The 14,561-nt window shown below is 36.4% G+C and overlaps 1 protein-coding gene across 1 annotated transcript in view; it reads left to right on the top strand.

Moving 5' to 3' along the window:
- The window catches only part of LRP1B (LDL receptor related protein 1B), a 527,248-nt gene that overhangs the window by 480,470 nt on the left and 32,217 nt on the right, over positions 1 to 14,561 (top strand). Inside the window, exons 81-83 of the mRNA XM_065638136.1 lie at positions 958 to 1,131; positions 1,683 to 1,808; positions 9,248 to 9,412. Coding sequence (XP_065494208.1) covers positions 958 to 1,131; positions 1,683 to 1,808; positions 9,248 to 9,412 — 465 coding nt within the window. The remainder of the gene's footprint in view (positions 1 to 957; positions 1,132 to 1,682; positions 1,809 to 9,247; positions 9,413 to 14,561) is intronic.

The raw sequence follows: 14,561 nt of genomic DNA, 5'->3' as shown, positions 1-14,561 counted from the left end.
ATTTTGCAGGGATTGCTTAACGGGCAGTTGGTAGTGGAGTTTCATCAGGATGATATTGCATCTAGAGCTACTGAGTGTTTTAACCAGTGATCTGGAATTCACCAGGAGGTTCTGGAAGATACTAGGAAATATCTCCAAAAATCCAAATTGAACAGGACCAGATTTAAATAATCTTATTCTGCTTTAATAGTGTTTTATTTCACAACGTGGATCAATACACATGGAAGTAGTCACCTCAAGAAGGATCACTTTGTTAAGTGTAGGGCTCTGGCTACAACCTCTTGTAACACTGAAACGTACCAAGCAGATGCCTGACCAAAAATTATAGAAAACAGTAACTCCTCCTCATAACTTTGCTTGCACTTCCTTTGGTTATAGTATTTCATGGTGTCTAGATTGAAATGTGTCACAAAATAGGAAATCCAAGTATGCGATCTAATCGACAGCTTTTAAAAATTAGGAATTGGTAGAGGCTTAGTGTTTTGTCATGAATTATAATAAGTGTAGTATAAAAACTGGCATTTCAAATGTGTTAAGGAACTGAAGAAATGTTTTGGCAAAATAGTTTCTTTATGTACAGCAAAATAATCTGTTTCTTCCTTGTCTCATACTTCTACATACTACATACAGCACTACAGTGCTGTACCTAAGTATTTTCTGATTAGCTAGTTTTTACTTTGGGTTTTCCCTAATTTTCAATATTCAACCAGTTTCTGAGGCTGCGTTGTGTGGAATGCTAATACAAGGCTTGGTATTTTAATTGCTTGTAGTAGGGAAGAGTTCCTTTTAAGAAGGTGCTTTTTTAAAAAGTTGGTCTTTGTGGGTATAAAACAAACTGAACAATAATGTCTTTAGGTGGTAATTGCAATAATGCAGTGGAAGTTGTTACTAAAAAAAAGTTGTTTATTATTTGAATATGAATATATGTTTGTGTTTATTCATTCCTTTTTATTTAAGGTCTACTACATCCACATAGAATTGACATTTTTGAGGATTACATATATGGAGCAGGTCCCAAAAATGGTGCATTTAGAGTACACAAATTTGGCAGGAGCCTTGTAGAATATCTAAGTGTGGATGTTGATAAAGCAAAAAGTGCCTTGATTTTTCACCGCTACAAACAGATGGACTGTGAGTAAGCATAATTACTTTAAATTCAATATTGAACAAGTGCACCTCAGGGCAGAGAGGGGCGGGTGGGAAGAAGTAACCAAGTTGTATAAATATAAAACAGAGCCTGATGGTACAAACTGAAAATAAATCTAGTCATATTTCTTTATATAAGTTTAATTTAGCTTTTTTGTTGCCTTTTCTCTCATTTGAAAGGACATTGGACAATTGATTGCCTTGTGTACCCACGCTGTAAATGAGGCATGAAAAAGTTGAATGAGAGCTGAATACAAATACCTTTAGCCACAACCAGATGAGGTTTTTTACTGCACATTACCAATACCTTTTTTTCTAACTGGAATAAATTTTGTCCTGGTGTGAGTCTTGCACTGCCGTTTAAATGAGTGTGTTCACTGACTTCAGGCTTTTGATATCTAGGAAACTGGAATTACATCAGAATTTTTATATTTGATTACCTTTTCCCAGTTCTAGAATACAGTGTTATTCTAAAAAAAAAAAAAAAAAAAAAGAAAAAAGAAATAATATTTTAAATATTTTGTCTTTTTAAACAGTGCCTAATCCATGCTTGGACCTGACATGTGAATTCATTTGTTTACTCAACCCTTTTGGTGCAACATGTGCTTGTCCAGAAGGAAAATCATTGGTGAATGGAACATGCATTGATCAAAGCCTCTTGGGTAGGTATTGAAAACCCTATGAGAACTAGAAAAAAACTAACCGGTTAGTTTTTGTCGTTGGAAAAGGCTTGGCTGTCTGCGAGTCAAGAGGTTTGTGATGTTGTTCAATATACGTATTATTTATCTAAAATGGAAACAAAATATGAAGAAGCAAAATCCCTGATTCAAAAAAACCTGTTTATATTCATCAAAGTGAAAAATGAGCTCTCAGCTGAACTGATATGAGACAATATTCAAAAGCAAATGTGCATACATATTGATCAAAAGAAGTTTGAAATGCTCTGAAGTGGTTTGGATTCCAGATTAAACATTAGCCAATGAGAAGAGAAAAATAACCTTAAAAACCACCAAGAAACACCTCTGCTTAGACTGCAGCAATAGTCAAAAGGCAGTAAGAGCCACACAGCAAATAATAATTACTTTGAAATAACAGGCCAAAAAGAAAAAAACAGCTGAAATATTTTTATCTAAAATTATATCGTTCAGTAACATAATGACTAATATCAAGACACAGTAGCTCTTTCACCATGAAGTCTGGTTTCCTAAGTTCTTGGCTGTACTTTAGGGGAAAAAAATGTTTTCCATAGAAAATTATTAATACTCTAAAACTTCCCACTCTAATTGAGGCCAGACAGCTGGAAAGAAAGCTTGAATTTTAAAAGGTTCTAGAAATCATAGAATAGGTTTTCATATGCGTATGAGAAGTTGGAATGTATTAGGATGTTTTTCCTTATGTTTAATTCCAGGCTCAGAAATGTGAGTTACACATATTTTGGTGAGATCCTCGGTACTTAAAAAGCTCAGTATAGCAATTAAATTAATTTACCTGAAGTGTCATCATTCTGTGGAGAAAATCTCACCTCTTTATACTGTCTAGTCCTTAAAAATTGAATTAATACAACTCTGTTTCAGTGCTTTATGATGTGGTATTAATAAAGCTGTCCTGTCTAGCAGTATTTCTCTTTCTGTATTAAGAAATTTAAGACAAATTTAGAGAGTAGAACAATATTAGAAAACTTGTGCTAGATGACAAACCCATTCATGTTTTTTGCTTATGTAGGAGCACATTATATGCAGTGCGTTTACAGCACCAGCTTTTATATGTACTACACCATGCTCTAGCAACAAAACAGCAAATGAATGCTTTATTACTCTACCCCCTTGGCTGACTATCTCTCAATGTGTATTTGTATAATAGTTACACAACTATAAAGTAGTTTACAGCTGGTTTACATCAGTTTTCACTGTTAGGAGTGAAGTGATGACACTGAACCAGATGTAATAAAAAGAGCGGTGTACTCTGCAAGGTTTGTAACTCTTGAGACAAATCAGAATAAATAGCGTTTGTCTTCAGAAAGCATCTCATCTCCCTCCCTGACCATTGAGTGTCAGCTCTGTGTTCGTCTCAGATGGGTCCTTGGCTGCCTGGCCACCTTGGACTTGGCATCAGGAGCCAGAAATGCAGCAATAACTTTACAAGGTTTTCTGCTGATACAGTGTCACCTAAAAATTATTTCAAATGACCCATAGTTACTACTTCTGTGTTGAAGAAAGGACAAATAAAATAATACTCTTTTTCACTGGTGACTGGTTGTAAGTTGAACCTGCAATTTCAGTAATGCCGCAGTTTTATTAGTGGGGTAGAGTTTTCAGGAAAGCATGTTTTTATTAGAGAGAGATCTGAAGAAGCTTTAAAATTATTTCACTGCTGGTTGTAAATTTTTATGGATAGACAAAAAATGCCTAGAGAAGTATTTTTAATATATTGATTATTTTCAGTATCTTCCCACATCTGCAGTATCTGTTATGGCTTTTTAAAGGGCTGCTGAATAAGTGTTTCTTAGTTTTCTGATTACAGTTATGCTTCAAGTAATGTCTAGCAATAGGCTTTTTTTGTACATTTTTTTTCTTGTATGTTATTCTTGTAATAGTAGATTGCAGGTTTTGTAGCCTCTCGGGTTATAAATTATTAATCTAAATAAGCATCAGTATCATAGCACACTAACAAGTGTATGTTTTTGCACTATTTTGACTTTTTAAAAAAACTATGAAGTGGATGTTAAATGCCTGATGCTGACACTGCACTTAGGCTTCCAAGGATCATCAGAGATTCCTGGAAAACTCAGAGTTGACCTCAAGATCAACATCTTGAATTAACACAGGTTTATATTTTGGGCGTAGTTATAGATGTCAGTAACCCCAAACAGCAATTACTGCCTCATGTAACCGTCAAAACCTGTATATTGTGGAAGATTGACCTGACATTAATCCAAAGGGAGGTTATATAGTCAGATTTTCTTTGTTGGTGCGCAATGAAATTCTGGTTCAAAGTCAGTTGAAATATTCCTGTTGATTTTGGTTGTCTTCTGGTTTGTCCCTAAAAGAATGAAATTCAGAGGATTTGAATGAGAGACAAGAGTGTGAAATGCTTTTTAACTGATGTATTCTTTTGGGTTTGTAACTGGTTTGATCACAACGCAGTAGTTGTACGGTATATAGGTTATGATGATTTATGTAGATTATATTTTATGTGTTCAAAAATACACTGCCACTAATGTACAGATCTGGTAAGGCAACTTTTGAAGTCTTTTTTTAGCGGACATCGTTAACGTAGCAACAGAAGTGAGGTGTGCTGGTTGTTTTGTACTTGCACGGTAACTATTTCAAATCATGTACGTGGTCTTTAGTTTCACAAATTAGTAGTAATCGTGGATATCAAGAACTAGTATGACTAAACTGTTCTTTTTGAATAATATATAACTTAAATTATAATATTAAACAGTATTATATTGAATAGTCATAATACTTTTTTGTGTCTTCAGTATTTTGGGTCTTTTAAAATGTAGTAAGGAGCCTAGTGGTAGATTTCCATGATTTGACAGAGTCAAAATGGGACAAACGTCTCCAATTCTCGTCCATCTTGAAGAGTGCCCCCAGGAGAGTCTGTGTTTGAAGATTTTATTTTGATACTGCCTATGTCTCTAATACTTGTGGAAAATGCCTTCCAAAAATAAACATTATTTTCAACATTATTATGACATTCTTCATTTTGGTAGTTTTTTGCATGACAATTGCAAAGGTACCTTACACATCTTGTACAATTGCTTATTGATCAGTCTACCTTAAGGTTGGTGACTGGGAGGTAATCTCTGTCCTGCTCTGTTTCTTGTGACTGTATCCCAAAACAGACTCAGGTTCTGGCTCATTGGATTGTTGGAGGTCTTGAAATTCTGCGTAATACTGCTACTGGCTTGATTCATTGAATTGATTTTTCTTCTAAGTCCTATGTGAGGAATTCTAAATTTTGAATCCTCTGTGGTTTTCTGTAAGACTGAATCCAGATTGCTTCAGACAGCTGCTTCATCAGCATCTCAGACAACTGATGAGAAACAGCTTTTGGGTTTGATTTGGCTTTTTCAAGCTGGAGTTATAACAACATATGTGTGTTATATCATTCAGAATGTTTTTATAGCAACATGAAAGCGAGCTCCTGTGTGTTCTTAGATGAGCTTCCATCTCATTTCTCCCTGGATGACTGTGATTGACAAACCATGGTTCTCTTGTGGTTTATTTATTGCCTATGGCAGGCCTGACGTTTTCAGTTTAGAAGCTACTCTTTAGTTTTCAAATGGGTAGAATACCGCTTCATTTTCCTAAAAGAGACCACTGGATTTGCATCTGTTAGGTTTATTGTATCTAATTGTCTGTAGCACAATGAAGCTAAAAACATACAAAGAGGACGAAAATACAGACACTTGCACTGGAGGAAGACAGTGTGTACCACAGCTGAATGAGCAAGAGAAATGAACAATTCCAAGAGTTCCATATTCTGGAGCTGCACGTTTATCACTTTCATTTTAAGAAGGGAATATTTGTGCTCCCTTGGCTGGATGAAAAGCCTGAGAAAAATGACAAAGACTCAGATCTGATGTTGCTTCTGAACAGAGACGAAACATTTAATTTATCATGGTGCTTTCCTTCAGCACATTTCTGTGGGGACATGCCCACTGCACACACATATTACAGGCAGAGCAAGCGCTTTGGCTGGGGATGTGGAGGTTAATCCCTATATACCTGCGTTTCACCCACAAATTCCACCTCAGGGAGCTGTACTAACTACAGCTATGGCAGTTCAGCCCACGCTGTGTTCTTGGGGTTTGTCCCGCTCTCAGTCTTTTTAGATATGAAATAGAACAGGGATCGCACAGAAGGTGCTTCTGGTTTGAAAAAAAAATCTTTTGTTTACCGCAGTATCTTCTGTATTTGCAAAGGGGTTACCGTTGGGACTGGTGTTTACTGGAACAGAAGAAAATGGGTTATGTTATAGCAGGTGTCAGGTTTTTTCTCTGTCTTTAATATGAGCATTCAGCTCTGTAAAGAGTCAGCTACACCACTCTACACCAAGAACAAATACCTTTCTGCCCCATGAGATGAGTATATTCCACTATGGGGAGTGAACTGTTCTTTTCCCAAAGAATGTGTGTAGCTCGTTAACTTTGTGCTCCATAGCATCATCTTTCCATTTAACTGCCTAGTCCAGAAATCAGTGGATATTTCAAAGGGGAAAAAATAGCAAAAAGTAATTTGTGTTTTTCTCAAGAAAGAAAGGGTCGTTACAGAAATGCCCATGTAAGATGTGCGTGTGATTGAGGGAGAGGGGTAAGATGCGAAAAAAATGAACGAGTGAAAGAAAAAATACCAGTAGAGTTCACAAAGCTTTGTTTTGCTACTTTATCAGTGTTTCTTCTGTGTTAGATATTCCTTTTACTTTCAGGTAAAGGAAAGAGTCAAAGATGGAGCAAATAAGCCGTAAATGTATTAATGTTTCTGTCAAACAGTCAAGCCTGAAAGAAAAACATAAGAAAAACTGCAAAGTTATTTGATTCTTTATTAAATATATATTAATATGGAAATAGACAAGTCAAGGTAGCAGAAGACTAAATAACCAGGCTAGGAGAGAATATATAAAATTACATGACCTGTAACCCTTTCGTTTCTTTCACGTTAGAGAGCGCCAGTATCTAGACTAGAAGAAGTATAACAAGAGAAATTATTTACTTCTGTCATTTCAGAAGTGAAAAGAACAGCTGAGAGGTCTTTGAGGGCAGGTTCCAGCAAGCTCAGAGCACTATTGAATTGACTCCAGATATAAACTTTTCTGATTTTTTTTTTTTTTTTTTTTTTTTTTAAACTTTGTTCCAATAGTGGGTACTTACTAGAGCTGTTCCCAGCTGTTCTTTCAGAGGCCTTTATTCGGTAATTCGAATGCATAGTGTTCAGCTTTTTATAACAATTCTTCTGTGTTTCTCTCCTGTCTTCTTTTTTTCCTGTCTTCTCCTATGGGACCGTTCTGCTCCTGTCTCCCACACAAAGGCATCTGATCCTCTTTTGTACTCAGTTGATGTGAATCAGCACAAGTAATTTGAATCTTGTGTTTACCTTCAGACAACAAAGCAGCAACATTAAAACCCCTGTATTGTTAAAGTCTCACATGGTATTTTAAAACTAGCTTATCCATTACCTCTTTGAATCCTATTTCTTAGCTTATTTAAAGTCCAAAATTGTTGTAGTAACTTTTCTCTGTTTCATATTGGTGGTGAAACTCCTGAATTTAAAATGTTTTATGGAGGAAAAAAATCAGTAGTGGATATTAATAATCCTGTGATGATACAAAATATTACAAATGTTTATTTTTTTGTCAGGAACCTTGCATTTTAAAAGTATAAGTCATGAGTGTTCCAATCTTTGAAAGCCAATTAGATTAGAAAATCATTACTGTGGGCAATTTTTGGCTCAGTGTATTTTCTTGAAAATACGAAGGCAGGTATTTCTTGGTGTGGTTAGGGTGACTTCCAGGTTTGTAGGTCGTGTTTTATAGTTCTAGATATGCCTTTTGATACTGTATTTTTCTCTTGGATTCGTAGTCTGTCTTAATTTCCATATTTTCTTTTCAAATTTTATATCTTCTGCGTAATTGCTCTAGGAGAGAAACATAGCATGGTTTTAATGTGTCATCAGAAAGGTTCATAAAAATGTACTTCAGTGTTATTTATTCTGTTTTTACTAGTTCTGCTCTATAAACTCATGACTAATGATAAGTAAAACAGATCAGGAAAAAAAAATAGACCTTCTCCCCAATAAGATATGCTACATTTTCCATTTAAACAACTTCTACAATGAGTAACTCAAGAAAGGTTCATGGAACATCAAAGGATTTAATGAACCACCCAAATAAATAGAACACTGAGGCGTCCTCAAACTCCCAAATACAAAGAAGCTTTGTTACAGCAGATGGATGTATCCAGGGTGGATACCAAAAAATTAAACGCATGTGGTATTTCATATTTTTATTGTTAAACGCTCAAAATAATGATGTGCCTGTCAGCCCGCCACAATAACTTATAGGTTTCTTGTCTAGTTTTAGCTTAATTTGAGAGAGGTGCAATTGCCCAAAAGAAGATCGGTTCCCAGATGTGTTTAAATAGGTTTGATCCCAGGTTATGTGTCAGCTCCAGCTCAAGAGGAGCCGACATGGGCAGGAAAGAGAGACTCGGGTGCATCCAAAGAAAAGGCTGCTGCAGAAGCACAGTTTATTAGTGAACTTTGCAGAGTCCATGCTGCAGAGAACTATTCAGCTAGAGGATATCCGTCATTCCTAAATTCTGCACTAATAACGCAATGGATTTCTTTAAACATCAAAACAAAGGTGTTGGCTTGCCTGTGTCAGTGTTAGACCTCAGTAGGACGAACAGGAACCGTGACTCTTTTTCATTAGTTTAACTAAAACAGATTAATCCAGCAAAGCTTCTGGAGCTGGTGGATATATTATTGAAGAATTCTCAGAGTTTGTGGTAACACCCGTGTTAAAAGCCATGTAGATTCAAATGCTGGATTAGTTAGGCAGCAGTCTGGCTTCACAGGATTTGTTTTGCTATGTGAGGAATGAGAGGTCTTATTGCTGAAAGCATGTTTTGGGCTGGAAAGATGCTGCTCTGTTTCTTTAGGATTACAATTATTTGGATGTTTGAGCATTGTGTGTGTGCTAGTCTATAATTAATTTCTTGTTGGTGTCATTGAATGATTTTATATCTTGTTGACTGAAATGAATAGAGATTTACTTTTCAAAGTGTTTCCAAGACAGGCACAACGCTAATTGCAAAACAGCTTTATAAAAAGATTGAATCTAGCCTAATCAGACTTGGTGTCGCCTCGTACCTCACTAAGACAGTGGCACTACTGCCATAAACATTTGGTGAATGCAGAGCAGTGGGCACTGTGGAAAGAGAAGTCATAGTTTACTTTCTCTATTTTGAAAAGTGATTTTTTTTCCTCCTCGTTGGTGGGGATCTGTAGTTCTATGTAAGATGCAAGGTTCTGTTTTGCTGGTTACATGAAATGGGATTGTTAAAAACAGCTGTGTGTGTGTGTTCGTGCTGCAGATGATACCTGTAAATTAACCTGTGAAAATGGAGGAAAGTGCATTATAAATGAGAAGGGGGATCCCCGATGTCACTGCTGGCCAAGTTACTCTGGCGAAAGGTGTGAAAAGAACCATTGCTACAATTACTGCCAGAATGGAGGAACCTGTGGAGCCTCTCTCCTTGGTAAATATTTCTGACCAGCTGTATCTTACTGTTACTCCTGCCATAATTTCAGTGTTTGTGTTTATTCCTTGTTTGTGATATTTTGCTCTCCTTGTGACTTTATTGCTCTGTCCATACTTACACTATGTGCAATATAGCAGTATAAACCATACATATACTTTAAAGTGCTTTTCATTTACGTGCCTCTGTGTTTCAGCAGAATGAAGCTGCATCCCACAAAAGGTAGCATGGGAGTCAGTATTCAGCACAAAGATGCATGCGTAGAGGTGTACAAGTAGAATTCTAAAGCGTAAGATCCAGTCAAACTACATCTGGAAGAACGCCAGACATCTTGCTCTCTGTTTATCTCACTTCTCCCTTTAAATTTTTAGGTGGCGTGACCTCAATTTTTCACCTTTGTCTTACTGGAATTCACAAAGTAGGCATTTTACTTGTCTAATTCTCAGGAAGATTTGGTTGGTCAGAATTCAGATCCTTTGTTTTCATGAAGGAATTTGAAATCACTTCTCATCTTCAGGGAGATTTTCCTGTCAAAATGCAGGTGTTTGGCAGTTGGAAAAATGCCATAAGAAATACTCTAAAATTTAGTAATTATGTGAGAAAGGAGAAGTTGAATTATATTGTCTGCTCCAAGGAATATTTAACTATTTGATTCAAAGTAGAAGAGCTGGAGAAGAGTTTGCTGTCTCATCTCTTCTCAGAAGTCTATCAGCTGCTGAAGATGATGCGGATCATTTTCTATGATGTGACAAAACAACCAAGACTCTGGTCAGTGAAAGAGAAGTACAGTATCTGACTTTAGAAGCAGCTCGTGACTGTTTGGCACAGAGAGCTCCCTGTAATGCAGAATTATGTATCTTCGTCTCCATGACAGAGGGGGCTTAGATCTGGATGTTTTTTTCAGCACTCCTTACTAATTAACTTAAGCTTATATGGTTTAGTAATTTAACTTCACTTACTATGCTAGTTTCTCTGGAGCCTCATTTTATTTACTGAGATGCGGTGTCAAAAATCCAAGTGAATGCAAATCTAGCAATCTGTTGGGTGCCAAACAGAGGATTTTTCTTTTTTGTTCTGAATATTTGAGGGTTAATAATGTTGTTCATAGTTAACATTGCTAATAATGACTAAATATTAGAAAATGAGAATACTTCAGGTTGATTGATCATGCTTGAAACTGCTTCTAACAGCTGATGGAAATACTGACACAAATGGTAAGCAGGGATTTTTCTCAATGTAGTGAGATCAATACATGTTTAGTGAGGACATACAAGAGAATGGAAGTAAGGAATGGGTGATTTAAATGATGTGTAGAACCTCCGTGTCATCTGAAGAGAGGATGTTTACTGCCACATCTTTACATGTCTGGCATTTATTTGATATTTTGCGGGGTTAGAGGGCATCATAAAATTAATAACTCGGCTTCTAGAACTCATCTCGGTTCTGAATCCTGCAGAGACCCCAGGGTTCTAGTTAATCCTTTTCTTTTGGCAGGAGCCGTAGTGCTCACTCAACTACAGCAGCTCTTGTTTTCTTTACCAGGCAGCTAACACTTGCTGGGCTCACACAGCTCTGCTATCACCTGGATACTTTTTTTTTTTTCTTGCCTTGCTAAATCCAGCTGCTGAAATCTCTCAGCCTTCCTGAAATATTAGTATGGTAGGTTTGATCACCAGCGAGTAAAAGAGTGATATGGGCAGATTCTACAATATACTTCTCCTAAGTTGCTCATCGTGGCCCCAGCTGAAGGCCTAGAGATGCAGACATGAGCTTTATTTCTGCTTGGTCTCAAACAGGATCATGTGTCTGCAGCAGAAATGCATCAGGAGAGCCAGTGTGGATGGCACCACAGTCTACATTCCATTCTTCAGTTGCCTGATAATTTGGAATCCAGGCCTTTAACTGCAGCTAAAGTTTGCTGTGCCACACATGGCCAAAGTGGGCCAAGACCAACACAGAGCTGCTTTTGATGGCTCTTTCTGGGCATACCTGCTAACGGGTATATTCTTCTGCTGCGCTGTGTCCACTTTCCCAGTTTCATTGAATTTTTTATAATCATATTTCAAGTTAGCCAGATTCCCTCTCTGCCATTTCCAATTCATGAGGGTAGCCATGCCTTGAAGGCTGTGCCATAACTTTCACGTGCTGGAGGTGTGGAGAAATGACCATATATCTTTCTAGATCAAGGTGACTCCATCCGGCATTCCAGATAAAATTTTTGAATTGATCTACATCTCATCTTACTTGCATGTCTAGCCCCTGAACCCTGTAAATATTCTATTAAGAAGAAATCTCTATTTCTTATTAGACTGTTTTTCTTATCTATATCAGGCCATAAATCGTGTGTTACTGAAACAAACTAGCCTGTCAGTGAGATGTCTGCTTATCCTACTTCAATCTAATCCATGATATACTAAAGCTATTAAATATCTTACAGAGAGAAGCTAAACAGGACACCCCAAAAGCATTGAAAACTGTAATGAAGTCAGTAAAGCTTAATTCCTCAAGTGTTTTTCCAACAACCATTTCCTCCTTCCAGTCAAATATACCACTGTGCAAAGCATGTCATTCAGTCCTTGCATCACTGGGTACACATTTTGCTGCAGGGCGTCCCAGTTTGGACAGAAGGTGTGAAATCCAGACCAGAACAGTGTTCACTCACCTCCTCATTGTCTCAGCCCTCAGGGCAGAGCTGATCTGCTTTGTCAGGTTTATATAAGTGTCATGAGTGTACACATTCCTTTATTCTTGCACGTTGCTACATGTGGGAATAAAAAGGTTCCTTATTACCAGGAATTGCTCAGTTTTTCCTTAATGGTTGTAGAACTTCAGCATTATCTTATGTCTAGATTTATAATATTACATCCTAGCAGGTCGACCTGTCCATTAGCAAAATATATTGCACACTTTTTTTTTTTTTTAGAGAATTCTCTAACATTTCTGGAAAGTATTAAAATTACCATTTCAAAATAAAGTCAGCTCAATAGCACCTTAATTTCTTCTACTGTGGTATTACTATCTGTGCGTACCACACACCACACTACAATGCTCACAACCAGTTCCTCAAAAAGCACCATTTATACTTTTGATCCGTTATACAATTGGCTCATCAAACTGTCCTGCTTAACTGATGCAATCAAGTTGCATATATCTTCCCAATTTTGTCTTTTTTATTTTTTAATTTATATTTCTTCAAAATTATGAAGCTTTTTCCTCCCGAAGCTGCGGTAGCCACATGTGTGCTACTGCGATCCAAAGCCTATCTACAAAATATATAAATGACCTGTGATAATTTCAGCTCGCTTGACTTCTTAGAAGCTCTGATTGCCCTTATCAATTCTCGTACATCATCCAACTCAAACAGTCAATCTAATGAGTGTCATTCCACACGCGTGCCCTTTGGAAAGCTTAGGGACCACCAGTAAAATCAGCCTCACGGGGGATGAGCTGCTGCTGAGTCCCTGCTGCTGGGAGGTTTCACTGGAATTCAGGGAATTTCCTTACTGTTGGCTACTGGCCCAAAAAACGAGGAAGAGACATCCCAAAAACAAGCCTTTCATCATATTCCAATACAAATAAAATGACGCAGTTTATAAAATACTCTTCTAGTGAATGCGTGTGCTCTAGTGAATGTGCAAACCATGTTCTCTTTCACCACCTAATATATAATAGAAATGTGATAACCAATTAAGTAAATTGCAGAGTATTACTCCTTTTTTCAAACATGATTGTGCTAAATCGTTGCTGAATGTGGTAAGTTGTAGAACCTCATTATCTGCACACAAATGTTAATTTGTTAAACAAATCCCACTGGCAATTCAGGGATTATTCACTGTTGGTTTACTTACTGCTAAGCCTTTTGGCAAATTCCTATGTGAACATTATATAGCTAGAGATTGGGGCAGCTTTAATTAAAATTTATAAGTTTATGACAGTTGTATTGAACTACAATAATTGAACAAAGAAAATGTCATCAGTTAATTAAAAGTACACATCTGAGATGTGTAATTAAAAGTTTGGGTATAATAATGAACACTTTCCAGTAAGCCAAATTGATGGGAATTTGGGGGGAAAAAAAAAATGTTACCATAAAAATGCACTTCCTTTCTTCTTACAGTTTAAAGTAAAAATGTTGGAGCAATGATTTACTAAATGTCCTGAACACATTAACTAGACCTAACTAGCTCACAAAATTAGATAAAAACGTATTTGTACTATACTTAACAGTACACAGAGTAAGTCTAACCATGTAGAATTAGGATGCTTGTATCAATATGAGTTTAAAATAATATCTTTAGAGATATCTTTTCTTTCACAACATGGAGAGAATGTGTATCTGTTGGGACTGATCCCAATCAGCTCACCTACTAATTATGTACGGTAATACAGCTTCTCTCCACTACTGTTGGTTCAGTAAAGCTAATTATGGCTCATCAGCCACACAGAAATGAGTTATTGTGATTCCCACAGACTGTGATAACTACTCTAGAAGACATGATATTACTTACAGCAGACTGCTGTAGGGCCACATTGTTTTCTATAATAATGACAGCCAGTGAAATATGCTAATTAAACATACATATTCATACATAACAACTTAAAACCACACATTGCTGGTAGTGAATTTACCACTGACTGGAAGAAACAAATTATCTATGTCTTGGTGCAGGCATTCATCTGGATGACCTCTTTTTTTTTTTTTTAAACTTTCAGAAAGTTTACAAAATAGTTTTATTTTCCTAAAATAATTGAAATTGCCAAATAATGTATGTGCTCACACTAAATACATAATGTTTTTCTGTTGTTTAGGCAATAGCATGGATCAAAGTCGATCTCCTTAGAGTTCTGGTCATTAAAAAAAGTAAAGAGAGAGTTTAAGATATAGGACTATTTTTCCAAAAGAAATAATTTTGATATTATAGAGTCAATATACTAAAATATCCGTTAGCAATTTTCATAGGTGATTTGAAAAGTTATTTGCTTTAAATTGGCAAAATAAATTGGCAAACTAACAGTAACTACATCCTGTAATCAAAACCTAATTGAACATTTTAGGATTTTGATCTCTGTCATTCTCTTATGGATGATTTTTCTTTGTAAGAGAGGAGGAAACTGCATTTCAGCTTCATGCCAAAAACTTCACATATTT

The sequence above is a fragment of the Caloenas nicobarica genome, chromosome 6 (assembly GCF_036013445.1).
Source record: "Caloenas nicobarica isolate bCalNic1 chromosome 6, bCalNic1.hap1, whole genome shotgun sequence".
Taxonomy (NCBI): Eukaryota; Metazoa; Chordata; class Aves; order Columbiformes; family Columbidae; genus Caloenas; species Caloenas nicobarica.
The sequence above is the reverse complement of the archived record's forward strand: the minus strand, read 5'-3'. Positions and strand labels throughout refer to the sequence as shown.